Below are 17,912 nucleotides of genomic sequence, written 5' to 3' on the forward strand. Positions count from 1 at the left end.
TGATTGGCTAGTTATGTGAAAACCAACCCTGATTGGTTGCTCTGATCCAGCCTGAATGTCTTAGTTAAATGCACTTTAAATTCAACTAATAATTCTTCCAAGGATAATCTAAGTTGTGGATGTTATAAATATTGCAAATAATGGTGTAAGCAGCATATATTTTGCCGACATGCTTCATAAATGCAATGCAAAACTTGAGGTTGACATGTAAACTGTTTATTTTCTCTATCTAGCAACAAACACAATACAAAAAAAAGTTTATTCTTCCTTAAAAAAAAACATCTTCCAAAAGAGAACACAAATTCAACACAACACACATTTGAAATGAAACACTTAATCGACAAAAAAGTAGACATTTGTATGGAAATTATTTACAAAGTAGAAGCAGAATTTAAAAATTGCATAACATTGTGGTTAGAAGTACCAAAGGCAGCTATTCTTCCTGACACAGCTTCATGTAAAAACAGAAAAACAAGTGCACCAGAGGAGAAGGTAAACATCATTTGGTTATATAGTGTATATACTTGGGCATATTTCCTCTCCAGGATTATATGCAGCGTATATACAGTTAAAAGTTCACTTATTGGTTAGGATAAAATAAAAATGAAGTAATTTTCGGGATGGACTACATTTTAACAAATAAACTTAGGTGGTAGAACACAACAATAAAACACATACAAACACAAGTTTAACAAATTGCACACTCCAGAAGTACATTAAATAGGACTTTTTTTTTTAAAGACAATGAATCAAGATTTTATTTCTTGAGCAGCACTAAGCAAAAAGAAGACGAGGCCTTGGCCATTTACAAATTTGGGGATCTCTTCCTAAATGTTTTTATTTCTTAATACACAATATTTGTGTTGACAATCAACGTCGGAGGTAATTGATTAGCTTACAGTGCAAATTGAGCTTAAACATTAAGGCAATAGCTAACAAAGCCCTGAGAACAAATACAAATCTCTATGACATTAAATCACCTGCCTCCGTCCGGTTATTCTGAGGACTCTCTTTTGTTTCAATGTCATTTCCAGCTTCAAACTCAGTACGCTGTTTGTTTTCGGCATCTTCATGTTCTTCCATTACTTCAGACTCTGTGTTTACATGAACCTCCATCTCCGACGTTTCCTTGTTATGCAAAAGACGCTCTGTGTCTCCCCCTGTCTTGTTTGGCTCATCGTCTCCCTTTTCCTTCTCATCTTCATCGGCCATTACCTCGACCTCGTTCTCTTCCCTGGTTTCCTTCTCTTCATCCTCCTCTCCTTCATCACTGCTGCTCACCTCCTGATCTTCTTGGGAGCTTGTCAAAATATCCACGGACGAAGGCTGCCAGAAATCATACAACTTACCCTGCAGGAGGAAAATACAGAAGTGAAAATCAAAGTTATAACATTTTTGACAAATGATTTTATGTTTTGGTGAAAAGAATAGTGCAAATATTATAATAGTGTATTGGTACTGTACATGTAGAGGCCTTGTCTTCTGAAGAAGTATCTGCCACTTGGTGTAGATCCTGGCCACCAGGTCCTTCACCTGGAGGGGGAGAAGGTAGATAAAACATAACCAACTGCCTCTAGTTTCCTACATTTTCTTCAGGGTAATCAAAAAACTGAGGTGTACAATTAAAAGCTTTTAGAATGTCAAACTGTAATATCTTAAATCTTAAAGATGTAGGAATGTTTTACACTACATCTTCATCAGAATACAAACGGATACACAGAAATCGCTGAACTTCTGTTTGAAATCACACTCACCTTGCTTCGGTACAGACATTTCTCGCTCTCTCTGATGTCACACTTCACATGCATTTCCAGCTCAGAGCACAGATTCAGCAGGTGCTCCTGGTTGCAAAGAAAGATTCAAGGTAACAATAACACACCTCTCCTCCTTAAAAGGATGAAACAATCTACAAACAATAAAACCAAAACAAGCTGACTAATCACTTTAGACCAGGCAAAAAAGGGAAAGAAATTCAGCCTTACCTTTTGATGAGCTGGGAAGATCTGAAAGTTGGAAACTTCGTTTGCCAAGGTCAGAAGGCTATAGCAGAGGTAGTATGACTGAAATATCCAATAAAAAAAACGAGAAACTTGTATCAGAATAACAAGAAAATCATGTGTCATCATCTCACAAAAACATGCTGTCCAATTAATACTGTTATGAAAAGGTTAAATTAATAACTCATAATAGGAAAGCAACACATGAAAACAAGCCAAAGTTTGCAGTTTTAGGCATCAAGCATGTATTCACCTGTTGGTCCAGGGTGGCCATGTCCTCCTTTTCCCTCTGACTCCTCTGCAGGTTTCGAAGCAGGGTCGAGGGCTGCATGCGGGGCAGGAAGCGCCTCAGTTCAGAGAGCTGGCACAGTGTGAGGAGAGGATTTAAGATTAGTGAGGCCATTTATAATAATAACATTTATTACCTACTATCTACTTTAGGTTACATACTGATTTTTACCTGAATCTCTTCCCCTGTAGGTGTGTAAGTACAATCTCCATCCAACAGTTTGGAGATCATTGACAGGCTCAGATGGCGACGCAGTTGCCTTTTGAAACAAATGTGAACTGTTTATAAAAATGATAGGAGTCAAGTAGAGGGAAGATCTGAGAGAGATAAAAAGGACTTACTTTCCACGAGTGTTGTCAGGAAGCATTCGAACAAGCAGGCACATGTTGTGGTGGTCATCCGTCAGATCAGTGAGAGCCAAACAGATTCTTGGCATCTAGAAACAGATCATAAATGATTCAATCCAGTTAAAAGGACAGAGTTCATACACAGTTCGGCCAATGCAGTTCCATTACTGTCATCTAATTTTCAGATTTCTGTGTATGGATGATCATGATGTTGTGATACACTTCTTCTGCATAAATAAATGATTCCAAGCAAATTGCTAATAGATCTGTCTTCCCAGTGGGCCACAGTATGTCGCATTTTAAGTCACTTTAGATAATACTTTACGATTTAACATGAAGGGTTTTCAGTATTTCCAGTACTTCGACACTGTTCAACACAATTCATTACAAAGTGTTTTAAACCACAATCTCAGGTATCTCAATTATTGAAAGAATCAAACTCTGACAAAGCTTTTTAAATACTTCCAATCTGCAGTCATATCTTTTGCCAAAAAGCAGCTGCAAGTAAAAGAGAGATCACCGTCGACCAAAACTTTGACAAGGTATGTGTGCAATTTAGACAGTGTGCAGGAGTTTGCCTGATTCTTTTGGTAATTAGCTGTGTCACCGTGCAACATGAACGTTCACACAGAATGCACTCCAACTGTTGTCACTGCCAAGCGTCTGTTTCACCCAGCTAGTTATGTCGGACTCCGAGGACAGACACTAGAACCTTTGTAAACGCCCATGAGTGAGTGATGAGTCATTAGACATTTGGAACTTTTTACATAGAGAAAATTGTTTTTTGATATAGAAATACTCAGATACAATTTATCACACGGATCCTGGATTACAACTTGGAAAATGTATTTTTCATTAATTGGGGATTTTAAAGAATGTAGCTTTAACTTTACAAACAAGGAATACCCAGTATATGGTGCCTAGGACTGTATTTTTGTTGCTGTGGTATCAAAACAGGTATCAATATTGTTTTTTTTTTTCCAGCATTGTTTAGAAGTTTAAAAATCTGGTATTGTGACAACCCTATTTGACATGTAACAGCATACATTAAAAAAAAAAGAACAGCCTTTTTCTTAAAGAAACTTGCTCTCAACCTCATAACTGAACTCATGTACATAGGACTTGTTGTTTTAGCTAATAAATTACATAATATTGCACACATCAACTTACCATGGCGTTCCAGTCCCTGAAGTTGTTGACCATTTTGTGCTGCAGAGAATACATCTCACACGTGTACTGGAGGATGAGCTGTGTGTCCAGCCCCACCTTTTCCAACATTGTAAGTAACAGCAGCAGCTCATCGTCGCTGTAGGCCCGTGGACAGAGGCCCATGCAGTACGACAGGTACTACACATGATACCACAGGAGAAACAATAAGAAAGGAATGAATGAATTTTGACTTTTATGCTGTATTTGACAAACTGTCTTCCTTGAAGAAATGCTGGCCAACTGTTCCTATCAGACATCTGTTTTCTTTTGTGTCTCACCTTCAGGACGTTGACGCAGTTGTGTTCAGGGAAAGTGCTCTGTTCCTCGCTACTGGACAGACTCTCTGCTTTGATGTAGACATTCTCCCTATAGAAACACACAAATAATCAACTACATAGAATAAAATATAATGAACAACGCTAAGCTAACACACTAAACTCTGTAAATAAGCAATGATAAAACCAATGGAGAGGTTACTTACAGCAAATCTCCCTCAGTGAATGGAGGCTGCAGATTTTCAAAAGGAAAGAGGGTAACAAAGGAAGCTCCCATGTTCATCAGGACCAGTGCCACATCAGCCAAACTGGGCACCCACACTTCAAACGTCTGGCTTCCGTTTTTAACTGAGGAAGCATAAAAGCATGTTAAAAAACAACTCAGCAGTTGTTTGGATAAACATATAACTTGTAGGAGAAAAAAAGGAATGTACCAATTTGATAAGCAGCGGTGCTGGCTATGTCACAAAGGGTCTGCAGTATATTTTCAGACAACATCCTCTCATTATGGACTGACATCATCTGAAAGCAGAGAACGACATAGAACACAGAATTGGAGCCAAGCGTGGATATTTTGAAAAAAATCCTTAAAGGCATTTTACAGGTGAGTGTGAAGCCTACCTTGAAGAGAAAACGTGTAACCTGAGTTGGACAGGGCAAATGACAAGCGTAAGCTTCCTGGAACAATCCACTATTTACATGTAATCTCAGTTGAGCAGGGCTGGACCTGGTAGAGAGCAGGGAAACAGCAGAGGGAAAGAAAGATATGAGGAATTGGATATTAAAGAAGAAAAAAACTAAAACAATACACCCTGGCTTACTCAATTCAATTGTATTTTATTTGTTAACATATTTGAATAGAGGTAAGCTCAAAGGTCTTTACAGTAAATAAAAAAACATAAAGCTCAATATATGCTTCAGTGTTAAATGCATCCCCCAATATAAAATAAAAGGGAGAAAAATTATCCTTCATTGAAGTTCCAAGATTATTCAAGGGGCAAATAAACCACAGCAAGTTTTCTGCTTGAAACGTTTCATGGACGACATTAATATCTATACATGGCCGATGATTAAAAACGGCAGGAAGACAAAAACTAACAAGAATTGAGGCTTTTGGAAAAATAAATATCAATGCCAATTCAATCCACCCTTTTCATGGCAAAAAAAAACTCACCAAAGAAGTGTTTTCTGAGCGGCCCCCTCTGGATTTAGCATGCATTTTCTGAGCTGCAGCGTGTTCTGGTTGAAGATCTGGCCAAATTTCTCCAGCTTGAACACCATTTCTCCTGGAGGCACCTCCCTGATTGCACTGGACATCAACGAGAAGCGCTGCAGAAACTCCCTGGAAAACACAAAAAAAATTAAACACAAAAATGACGACTTCAGATAATAACTGTGAAGGACATTGTTGTAGCGGCACGGTACAATGTGTCAGAGTGCTTCTGCATGTCTTACTGGTGTTCAGTGGTGATCCCCTCCTCCCGGCTCTCCTCAGCCTCCTCATATTCAGCTATTTTCAACAGGTCCTCTTTGCATGCAGTCAGAAGCTGTGTCTCAATCTCTTTTGATCTAAAGAGTATGGAGAAAGTTTACACCTTGTATCTGCAACTACTCTAGCTCTGACAAGATTAGGAAATATTATTCATTGTCTTAACATCATACCTTTTGTTGGTGCTAATTTCTTTCAGCATCTGGTCAAGACTGTTCTTGTAGTTGCCTGACTTTGTGTAGGATGGCACTGCCTGCTGTGGAAAAACAAAACAGATATTTAAAGTGCAAACAGAGACACAAAGTTTGAAGTCGAGTTTAACAGGTCCTTCACCTCGATGAATCCAATGTCATACATACAGAGATCTGTGAGCCATGTAAACAACCATGTGGAGCTTACTGTTTTTAGCTTGCAGCTGCGAGGTCCAGGCGTACCAGGCTCTGAGAACACTCCCTTCTCGGGGGTATCTGGAGGCTTGCTTGCACGCTCCATCATCTCCTGCAGAGAAAGCAGCTGCTCCTCTTCACTGCTTTGGGAGCTCTGAGTTAGATCCATGTCTAACGCCAAGCTCAGGTCCAGGTCTAGCTCCACATCTACAGGATGCACATCATTCACCTGCTGGCTCCCCTCTCCACTTGCCTGCCTTTCCAGCAGTGGGGACTGGACACAAGGATGTGTAGAAGTATGTCCAGAGGCAGCGGGGTCCGTCTCTAAAGTGCATGCTCTCACATTGTTGGAGTGGTAGGTTGTGCGTTTCTCATTATCTTTACCACTTTCCTCCTCAGGCTGCCTGCTTGAAAACATAATGTGATCGTTTTTGAGTTCAGTGTCTTTACTGTGAGGGGGTCTAAGGTTTTCAAGATTAACTCGCATCAAAGTTACAGTTGGCAAAAAGGATAGTGGGTGACCTGGAACCTGTGAGGAGGGGTTTGTGACGCCTGCATGAGGAGAACCAGTTATTTTGACGTTCTGAATTTCGCGACACAAGGATCCAGAAACTGGCTCTGAGAACACTCCCTTCTCGGGGGTATCTGGAGGCATGGTTGCGCGCTCCATCATCTCCTGCGGAGAAAGCAGCTTTTCCTCTTCACTGCTTTGGGAGCTCTGAGGTAGATCCATGTCTAATGCCAAGCTCAGGTCCAGGTCTAGCGCCACATCTACAGGATGCACATCATTCACCTGCTGGCTCCCCTCTCCACTTGCCTGCCTTTCCAGCAGTGGGGACTGAACACAAGGATGTGTAGAAGTATGTCCAGAGGCAGCGGGGTCCGTCTCTAAAGTGCATGCTCTCACATTGTTGGAGTGGTAGGTTGTGCGTTTCTCATTATCTTTACCACTTTCCTCCTCAGGCTGCCTGCTTGAAAACGTAATGTGATCGTTTTTGAGTTCAGTGTCTTTACTGTGAGGGGGTCTAAGGTTTTCAAGATTAACTCGCATCAAAGTTACAGTTGGCAAAAAGGATAGTGGGTGACCTGGAGCCTTTGAGGAGGGGTTTGGGTCGCCTGCATGAGGAGAATCAGTTATTTTGACCTTCTGAATTTCGCGACGCAAGGATCCAGAACAACAAATCATTGGGGCCGGGGATTTGATCGCTCCCCCATCTATATTTTGCTTTGAAACTTTATGGGAAGGGCTAACAACATATGTCATAGGATCAGGGGTGAAAAGGTCATCTATATCATTTGGGATTGCAACAGGTCTTCTTGAGTGGGTAGTTTTGCGCCGTTTCACTGCGACACTACTCAGAGAATCTGAATTTGGTTTTGAGGCTGGCTTGGGAGTGACGCTACCCAACTTTCTATTCTCCTCCAGCTTATGACCTCTGTCCGGGTTCTTGACCGGCAGGATCGAGGAACTACAGTGAGAATGACCAGAGTGGTGGATCCCCGAGCGAAAAGAACCATTGTCTTTCTGCGGAACTCCAGGGGAAAACGAAGAGCTAGATTTATCCGATTTATTGATTTCCTCTCTTCTTCGGGTTAAATTTTCTTCAATTTGCCTTGAAGGTACATATACATCTTTTAGCCTCAGAGTATGGTTCTGAGTATGCTCTACATAGGCTTGCTTTGCTCCCATTGGGTATTTTTTCTTTGTACAAGGAACAAGTGACAGCGATGGGTAAGAACACTGGGTAGGTCTGAGTGAAGATGATTGGCCCCATACAGATTCCTTTCGAGGATGGTTGTCTGTAGTTTTAAGTGACTGTTCAGGAAATAAAGATTGCCTTGATGATGGCACAGACACAAGAGAAGTCCTCAGTGAGTTGCCAGCAGTTGGCCTTGGTGTCTGTGCTTTGCAAGAGTTTTCACAGCCCAGATTCACAGCACTGTCAACACAGTCCTCAGACTCCCTCCTCCTCTTCAGGGAAGAGCTGTTCAAGTCCACTGCTGGAGACAGAAAAGTACAAAGAAAATCAATTTTCTTTTACAAATATTCTGAATTAACTGTCGTCATCGAACGTCTTTGGCCAACTGCAATCTGCTATGATGACAAAAAGATCATTTTTTAATAAAAAGTGTAAGTGCTTGTGTCCACCTGGAAGTTTTTTTACAGGCAGAAAAGCGCTGGCTGTGCGCTCGGGAATGCTTGTGCGCTGAGAATTCAAGTGCTGCACATGCTTGTTGTCTCTATGACAACAGTCCTTTGACAACTGTCACTATAAGACCGAAACTGCTCAGTTGCTTTTTACTGTATGTTATATATTTGAGATCTTTCCCCTCCCCTTCATCATGAGCATTAAACAGACCATGCTTGACCTCCCACTATGTCTGGGTGATGAGCTTCATAATGACAGCCCCGCTATCAGGGCTCCAATCAGACTCAAAACAAGGCGGATTTGGGTACACAACATGATCCATACTCAGAATAAGGATGCTGGGCGCTGCACCTGTTCTCCAGGTGGCCACCTGCTCCTGCACACTCTCCTCATTGACAACAACAATTGAAAAACAGAAGCAGGCACCTTCAAAAAAGTATGTTTTTAAATTTACAATTTTTTTCTAAAAACTTACTAACTAACAGAATGCGCCGTTATAAATGTAAATAATAATAACAGTAATATTGCTTTCTCATCATTTTACCTGGAATACATTTTTCAGTTGAAGATGTTCGTTTATGTCGTTGGTCCTAAAACAAAAAAGAGCCACTTAGTTGAGAGTTTTTTTAAACAACAACAACAACAACAACAACAACAATAATGTACTGTATCTTATCCTCCTAAGCGTTCTTGAATTTCAGTTGTCTTTCCTAGATCAACATTTTATGGCATTAGATGATGAGATTCAACAGCTTAATATCAGAGTAATAACGGATCATTTCTGTTTTAATTATATTATCAGAGTTTTCAGTAAACATAAGCATATGGACGGTCATCCAACTAGAACTTAATGTTTCATTTCATAAGATATTACAAAAGTTACCGGGCAAGGGGATACTGGGTACAACTCAGGTTTTTGACGTGAAAACATTCCCCTGGGTGCCGGGTGAGGAAGTCGATTAGGGACCTGTGAGGGTTTCATTGGACTCTCCTGGGCAAAAGATGTGAAATGGGATGGGAAGCGCTGCTGGAGTGTGAAGTCCTTTCCTAAAACACAAAGAACATTGGTGAAAAAACGTCTTTAGTCACCTTATATATTTGGTACAATTCAATGCTCCAGTTGTACCTGTGTGTTACTGAATTCACTATTTGCCACGTCTAGATTTAAATGGTGGCACAAGCACATACATTTGCCTGAACCCTTTTATGCATTAATTTCTCCTTGCAAAAAAAACAGTATAAATGTAAAGTTTTGGCTGTGTATGCACACTGACAGTGTTATAAAACTGTAATCAAATTCTTGGTATGTTTACATATACCTGCACAAAAAAGCAGATTTGGATGCTGAATCTCTCTTTAAGTAGGTATGAGTAGAGTTACTAACACATATTTAATTAATCTCACCTCAAAATGTACTGTTTTATGTTGTTTTTGAATCTTAATAGAAGCCTCTGGTGTAGGTGTTGACAATTTCTTTCAATAAACTGACTAAGAGAACAAGATTTTTCCAACTAACAACATTTGAAACTCAAATACATGAAGGGTTAAAATGAGATAAATGTGTCGACTCTGAGTGTATGGCTGCAGGCACATGAACAAACTGTTCTACGTCTACTAAGTTTCAAGATGTTCAAACAAAGTGTTGTTTGTGAGAGTGCAAGTATCAAGACATGGTATGATTATAAAAATGACCATAATATATTACAAATCAGAACAATGCCCGTTGAAGTATATTGACAAAGTTACACATTTTCTGATCCTTTACAGATGAGCTTTTCATGCTTTTCTCTTACTTTGTAAACCAATGTGGTGATATGCAATTGGGTGCATAATCAGCTGTAACACTTGACTTGTTGCCAATCCAAATACAACTCCTTAACAAGTCAAATATACGCCTCGACAACATTAGCAACAAAGGCAGGAGGAGAATATAAGCAATATTAAACTCTTACACTGTACATGTGGCCTATTTCAAAAATCAAAACGAACGCTTGCCTCCAAAGCTACAACTAAATTCAATGATCACATCTCAACAGCTTTAGCAAAAACTGAACATTATGAGTCATAGCCTTTGTGCAGGGAGCAGCAGGATTTAGACTGAACACATGTGCATTTTTGGACAGGTTTTCCAAATATGAAATATAATAACTACCTTTCTTTCAACACCTTCTAAAAAAGCGTTTTTTTCAAGCACTTACTACACACTAAATCAAGGTGCACCATTATAGAAAAATGAACTGACCCACCTTTAGCTCTCGGGGAGTAATAATCTGCAAGTGTTCTGCAAGAAAGCGCAGAGGAGAAACAGATCAGTGTCGACAAGAAAAGTAATTCAGTGATGTTTCAAAGGCGAAACTATAGCAACTAAATGCTCTAGTTTTAAAACCCGAGGGTGAAGGACATGAGTTTTGCAGAGCAGACACCTAGCACGAGTCTAGGTGTCCACCAGGACAGGAATACACCTGTTAGTGTGGTTGTCTTCCAATCACAGCATGCAACGTGAAGGAACAACATGACAACAAGGGTCCAGTCTGTGAAGGATGTGGGTGGCTTTACGTTGACCTGCAGCTATGTCTATTCTTCCTGTTTAACACATAAAGTTTAACATAAAGTTAAGCACAACCCAAAAACACAGCCAGGCAGGCAGGGTAGAGTAAACAAAGTCATAGACGTTAGCGGCCCCTCTGCTAGCACGAGTAAATAAAATGCTACCTTACAGAAGTAAGACAGGAAATAGACATAAAGGAGGGGACGAGTTTCCATCCTATCAACCACATGACTGTGTTATTAAGTAACCCATAGCTACGAGTTTTTAAGATAAATGAGCCTCCCTTGCTGTGAAATAAAACTGAACGTTAGCAGGTCGTTTGTTTTTTTTGTTTTCTTCCAGGAAGTTCACTGTGAAGCTATCTGTTAGCTCGCTAGCGCACTTAACAATGGACAGCAAAACAAACGTCCTCTTACCGAGTGTTTCCTTGATTCTCTGTTGTTCTTCTCATTGTGAGGATTGTGCAAGTGTTTTTTTTTTATAACAACGGACGTCGACTAATTCGGGTTCACAGCTACCGAATAATTTCTTATCAAACTGGTCTTCTCCCGCCTGCCGCCGCTGCAGAAGCGTCCAACATGACACGGGTTGCATCATGGAACTTGGAGTCCGTGTTGCCCTTTCCCGTGTTGCTTGGCAACCACGGAGTCAACTGATAAGCGGAAGGTGAGTTTGCTGTTGACAAATGTTTAGCTCACTAGAAGTAAACAGCTGCACAAAAAATCGACAAGCGGAGGACACTTCCTCTGAAACTAGGAGACTAGTGTCTGTTTACTATGGAAAGCCATGTAGGTCAAACTTAGGTTATGCGTTTTTTTGTGTGTGAGCAACTAGTCAAAAATGTGAATGTACACTAATATAAACCCTTTAGAATAGAATAGAATGTCTTTATTGTCTTTATACAATTGTACAACGAAATTATTTGGCTTCACCTTAAAGTGCACACACACACAAGCATCCACAGCTAAAAACAACAAAAGAAGAAGAAAAAAAAAAAAGGAACTCTCATTCAGGTAAGATGGGCAATGTATGGAAGGAGTTATTTACAGGTAGTAGCTTAACAGAATATAAATAGATATTGCAGAAATATAAAATAAGTATTGCACAGTATGAAATGTAAAATATTGCAGAAATATAAAATAAATATTGCACAGTATGAAATGTAAAATATTGCAGAAATATAAAATAAGTATTGCACAGTATGAGATGTAAAATATTGCCGAAATATAAAATAAGTATTGCACAGTATGAAATGTAAAATATTGCAGAAATATAAAATAAGTATTGCACAGTATGAAATGTAAAATATTGCAGAAATATCAAATAAATATTGCAGTATGAGATGTAAAATATTGCAGAAATATAAAATATGTATTGCACAGTATGACATGTAAAATATTGCAGAAATATAAAATAGATATTGCACAGTATGAAATGTAAAATATTGCAGAAATATAAAATAAGTATTGCACAGTATGAAATGTAAAATATTGCAGAAATATAAAATAAGTATTGCACAGTATGAAATGTAAAATATTGCAGAAATATAAAATAAATATTGCACAGTATGTGTGGTGAGGGTGGAACGGTCAACGCATGTCCAGGTTCAGTGTGGTTATGGCTCTGGGGAAGAAGATGTCCTTGAGTCTGTTTGTCCGTGCTCTGACAGACCTGTAGCGTCTGCCAGAGGGCAACATGTCGAGCCGGGGTGTGAGCTGTCCTTTACAATGTTTTTTGCTCTGTTCAGGCAGCGGGAGTTAGTTTCTCATGCACGACCTCATATTTACTTTGCTGATATATTGATTCTGGTGTGCTGTCCTAATTCAAGAAAAAATAGATGCAAACTCGTTTGATTTATACATAGATGTGCATTTATTACATCAGGGCTTTCAGGGTACATTTAACCAACACAGAGGAGAGACCAAGGTTTGTTTTCCAAAACCACCACTGCTTGTTCATTGCAATGTGAGGTGAGCTGTTAAGAATTGCACTGAAAGGCACATACACACTATTACACAAAGAGGCAAAGACTGGAAGTCAAACTAACTTTTGAAGATAATGATCAGACATTATATCTGCTGTTAATTATCTGTCACAGTGGTATTGTGAAATTGTAGGATTACACTCCAAATCCAAATGTATTTATTCCTTTTACAGTGCAATACTGATATTAATGCAATGTTTGGCAGTGTTACTTAAGTTGAAATACAAAGACACGAACACGGATCGTCAAACACAACACAGACATCAATATAACATTCAAACACACTGCACAAACATCACTGGTAAGAGAAAGGGACTGTCAAGCTGTTTTAAGCCCAATTTACTGCTCTCAAGAGATTACAAAATGAATACTGGAATGCTTCAAATAATTGACTTAAAGAGGAACAAGTTGTTCACCCTTTACAGTGGTCCCCTTGACGTCAAAACGTTTCTTATAAAACCTTGAGCTGGCAGAAGTCAGTATGATAAAACAAATATAGGTACAACTTCTTCAGTATATTTGAAAATGAGTATCAGTATAGGCATACAGGCTACAGCTGGATGAGTCAAGTCTTTAGCCTTTCTTCCCCTTTGTACAATTGACAGTGAAAACACTGACGGCCAATATACGTATGACTCCTGACTCTGTTATTTGCTTTCTTACAATCTTTTATGACATGCAACATGCCAGTCAAGGACAACATGGCTAAGGACTTTTGACTTAAAAAGAAAATGAATGGAAACTACTGGTATTTTTTATAAAAAAAAATAACCATTACTTGGATATTTAAGTACAAAAAATAAAAGAAAAACATTTCTAATTAAAATGCTACCTTTATTTCTTCAGCATGGGTTGTTTTAAAATCTCTTGAGAGCTCACCTGGTCTTAATATATTCCAACTGTTTGCAATCTATTATCCCTTTACTTTGCAAAGAGAGTTAGGTTGCCATTGACAACAATCTACATTGTACTCATCAAGTTCAGAATCTCAAATAAGTTATGGTCTTGTGGAAAACACTGATCTGAGGACAGTTGTTAGAGCAACCTTAACTGTCTTATACAGAGAAATGTTTTCCATAGCGTTACTTCTTGGCCTTTCCCTGAGCAGCCACGGCCTCCATGGCTTTGCGTACAGTCTCCTCATCTCCAAGGAACTGCATCGCCTTCAAGGGCTTCAGGTTCTTGTCGAGCTCGTAGAGGATGGGGATGCCTGTTGGTAGGTTCAACTCCATGATGGCTTCATCTGACATTCCTGCAGGTGGAGGAACACACAAACAGCTTTGTCAGTGATGAGAAGCATTGTTTGCAAGGTAACTCTGTATGTAAACACTTATCACACACCCTCAAGGTGCTTAACAATCCCCCTCAGACTGTTTCCATGGGCGGCGATGAGCACCCTCTTTCCCTTTTTGATCTGCGGGGCGATCTCCTCGTTCCAGAAGGGCAGCGCCCTTGCGATGGTGTCCTTAAGGCTCTCACAGGAAGGAAGCTGGTCCTCCGTCAGGTCAGCGTAACGACGATCCTGCAGAAAAGATCATCTCAGTGTATTAAACATAGAATTTAAACGGTGGCGCACTGTAGGTCAAAAGACAGCAACATTTCAGAAACACCGAAAACAATTAACTAAACAAAATGAAATCCCAAAAAAACAATACAAACTTTGGGGGAAAGCTTCTTCATGTCCAAGTTCCAGTAACCTCTCCTTTATATGTCTCCGTTTTACATCTTTAATGGCATTTTTGTCAAATTAATATCTGTTGTTCATGATGTGCACTAAAGGATTTCACAATGAATCTCTCTTCTTTGTGTTATTGTCCCTCCCATTTAGGTTGGAATTGGCACTGATGTTGGGGAGGTGCAATGCAAAAAAATAAAAATTACATAATGAGCCTAAAATGCCTTAAAGCAAAGTACAAATGTCAGGTGTATTTAAGTGGCCGCCTACATCAAGAGTTTAATATTTAAGAAACATTTTTTCCCATGATTTATGTTATTTACAGGCATGGAATAAACACATCTGAAATGTGGATATCTCTGTCTGTGCACACTTCGGATGAGCTTGTTTCCACATTGACTGAACTTTGAACTTAAAGCTAGCAGACCTCATTCTAGCCCGTCATATATTAACTCACCTTGGACATACTATTAGGTAATAACATTGGGGCACATGATACCAAATACAAGAGGACTATTTTCCCAGTGTGCATTTTGGATTTAAATAACACTAGCACAGTTGTATTGTGTGAAACAAACATTTGGACACTGAAGATAACTGTGCTGTGAACAAAAAGTTTTACACATCTGACCTTCAGTTCAATATGTTCACTCCTAACACTCCGGTCATTCCTGCTGATATCACTCAGTTCAAGTCATGCCTCCTCTTTGTTATGCCTCTGTCTGTGCAGTTACTTTATCACATGTTTCAACCAGACTTTTTTTTTTTTTTTTTTTTACCAAGACCAACAAAGCTCTGTGGTGAAGTCTCCCTGCTGTTGATATCATATCTCACCTTGCTGATGATAGTGTAGTAGTCATGATCTGGGCCCATTTGGGGAGGAGGGATGTCAAAAGAACGCCTCCAGATCTTCACCTGAGCCTCTCCGTGCTTGGCTGCCGTCTCTGCCTTGTTTAGCCCAGTCAGGCCTCCGTAGTGACGCTCATTCAGACGCCAGGTCCGATGAACCGGCACCCACATCTGGTCGATGCTGTCCAGGACCAGCCACAGTGTCCTGGTGGCCCGCTTCAGCACAGAGGTGTAGCATATATCAAACTCAAAGTCGGCATCTGTGAAAGTAAAAGACACATAACTGACTGACTGACTGACAAGCCAGCACCTGTTGCATTAGAATTAAATATAAATATTATTATCATATGATACGTATATAAATAGAAAATAATATAGTAAATGAAGCTGAATTTACATGGTGTTAATTCATGCTACAAATAAAAACTGTTTTTAATTAAGCTAACAAGTAGTTTCTGTGTTAAAGATTGAACATTAAAAAGTTAAAACTGATGATATAGTTTATGAAATGTTAAAAAAAAAAATAATAATAATTACATTTAGTAGGCTATACTTGTTTTGCATGACTAACAGGCCAACGTCTTAAGACTTTCAAGTTACTGTACCACGTGATAAAGAAAAACAACAAATGATCAGATTCAAGCATCTGAAACTGAAGAACTTTATGAAATGGTAAAATAACAGATATTATTTTAGAAGCAAATTAGGTGCTAATTCACTTTCTACTGATTAATGCACATGGGGTTGCAGGTCTAACTATAGTCTGGTTCTTTTGTCTCTTGGTGTACATGGCTTATATTTGATTTCTTCCACCAATTGTCTTGCTGTAAAAAAGTTTGACAGACAAATTGGTCCATGAAACAAACCTGATCCAAAATGCACCACTCTATTGTTCTTCAGATCTGAGGTCATACAAATAGGATTAAATAACAAATGAAGTTCATATATGTTTTTATGCACAAACTGGCTTCCTCTGTGGCCCTTCAAACGCTGTAGCCGTGCAGCCACGTATAAAGGCATCAATTCTGCACGTTTGCCATCCACCGTCCATATGTTCCCGACCTGGGGGAGCTCCGTCGTCTGACACGGAGAGTGGGTTATGCAACCGTAACAGTATTCAGAGAAATAACAGCATTGGATGGTGGAAACAGCAATAACACAACATTTCTCACCTTTCAGGGCTTGTCCACCTCTCTTCGCCTCTTTAACTCCGGTTTCGCTCAGATCTGCATCAAACCAGCCGCAGAACCGATTCTCCTGGTTCCAGCTGCTCTCTCCGTGGCGAATCAGCACCAGCTTGTAAGCAGCCATATTTATTTAAAAACTGTAAAGTAAAGTAACCGAAATGAAGTTTTGCAGAGGATGTTTTAGTTGAGGGGTTCCCTCTCAACGGAAGAACACAGAGTCCACACTGTTGCTGTCAAACCGGTACCGACTTTTATCCAGTGGATTGGTTACTCTACTGCATCCGGGTTTTCCCAACCAATGAGATTCCAGCGAACTCCGTGTCTTTAGTTCTCGACCAATGGTAGAGGTGGGCGTCATCGGCGGGGACGGTACGACCTTTACACTGTACATTGTACTTTATTGACTTTTTGTCTTCTGTCTGTTAGCCTTTCTATCTATCTATCTATCTATCTGGACACTTTACACACTGACACTTAACACTGTTTACATTATTTTATATTTTGTATATTCAAATAATTATTTTTTAAATTTTACATTATGTTCTATTTTACTGTATATATGTGTTTTAGTAATTTGAGTGTTATTGCATGGCCTTGCGGAACAGTCTTTACATTTCACTGCACATCTGTATGAGCATGTGACAAATACAAATCTTGAATCTTGAATCTTGAATCTGTCTGTCTGTCTGTCTGTCTGTCTGTCTGTCTGTCTATCTCTCTATTTCCTCTATCCTCTATTTTTTCAATTTTTGAACATATGTACAGGCTATTTTATTTTACATAAAACTTGGGCCAGGCGTAATGGAAGAATAGATACTCTTCAAACTGGTGCTACACTATTTCTGTGTACCTACTTGGAGACACAACAGTCAAACTTGTAGTCACATTATAGGCTACATATAGGGTGCAGATACCCAAACAAAAACAGAATGAATTTAAGCATGATTATTCATTTTTCAGCTGTGGTTTGATTAAAAATAGACCAAACTGGAGGTTTTGCTTTATTCAACTAGACTACGATTCATTCTTGCGAGTCACAAGGATAGCTGAATAAGGAAAATTAGGAAAACAAACAAACAAATCAACCGTGCCAGAGCCTCTAAGAGCACAATGAGTTCAGGAAAATGTCTCTTGGCGTGGCCTTGGTGTGAACTCCAATTTCTGATTGTTGAAGGTTGACAGTTTATCTTTGGAGCATTTATTTGCCTCTCACAAAGTCAGATTTATTATCTCGGTTCTGTTAACGTATCTTTTGCTCAATATTGGCCAGTAGTGCTATATTACTTTGTCTAGCACTACAAGTTGTTTCTGCCTGATATGCTATGACTAAATCCTGCTGAATAGAAACATAGACTGTGTTATTCCTAACTTATAATTTGGGCCACTGCCTTCATCCAACATAAGACTTGCAACATAATGTGGGGTAAAAAAATATATGCTGTTGTTCTAGTGGTCTATGTTTAGATGCTAAAGCAGCGGTTCTTTTACTGGTTTAGCCCCAGAGCCCACCACCAACTCCGTAATGAG

At 39.4% G+C, this 17,912-nt stretch overlaps 2 protein-coding genes across 3 annotated transcripts; both read right to left on the bottom strand.

Moving 5' to 3' along the window:
* Positions 1–200: 200 nt before the first annotated feature.
* slf2 (SMC5-SMC6 complex localization factor 2) lies at positions 201–11,441 on the bottom strand. Of its 2 annotated transcripts, none has more exons than XM_065959579.1 (20): positions 11,107–11,441; positions 10,389–10,423; positions 9,026–9,189; positions 8,687–8,732; positions 6,006–7,993; positions 5,780–5,862; positions 5,573–5,686; positions 5,292–5,459; positions 4,739–4,844; positions 4,552–4,639; positions 4,324–4,465; positions 4,121–4,208; positions 3,804–3,980; positions 2,628–2,722; positions 2,458–2,545; positions 2,251–2,358; positions 1,983–2,060; positions 1,755–1,841; positions 1,465–1,533; positions 201–1,350 (listed from the first exon to the last, which is right to left on the bottom strand). In XM_065959579.1, the coding sequence occupies exons 1-20, from the start codon at positions 11,139–11,141 to the stop codon at positions 964–966; spliced, it is 4,146 nt and encodes a 1,381-aa protein (XP_065815651.1). In that variant the 5' UTR covers positions 11,142–11,441; the 3' UTR covers positions 201–963. The 2 variants fall into 2 exon arrangements, with proteins under 2 accessions (XP_065815651.1, XP_065815652.1); XM_065959580.1 differs by having other exon boundaries at positions 10,389–10,725; positions 11,107–11,437.
* Positions 11,442–12,538: 1,097 nt separating this feature from the next.
* On the bottom strand, positions 12,539–16,644 carry LOC109994669 (phosphoglycerate mutase 1). Its single transcript, XM_020648116.3, has 4 exons — positions 16,371–16,644; positions 15,184–15,458; positions 14,016–14,196; positions 12,539–13,926 (listed from the first exon to the last, which is right to left on the bottom strand). The coding sequence occupies exons 1-4, from the start codon at positions 16,507–16,509 to the stop codon at positions 13,757–13,759; spliced, it is 765 nt and encodes a 254-aa protein (XP_020503772.1). The 5' UTR covers positions 16,510–16,644; the 3' UTR covers positions 12,539–13,756.
* Positions 16,645–17,912: the final 1,268 nt, after the last annotated feature.

Source organism: Labrus bergylta, chromosome 10 (assembly GCF_963930695.1).
Source record: "Labrus bergylta chromosome 10, fLabBer1.1, whole genome shotgun sequence".
Classification (NCBI taxonomy): domain Eukaryota; kingdom Metazoa; phylum Chordata; class Actinopteri; order Labriformes; family Labridae; genus Labrus; species Labrus bergylta.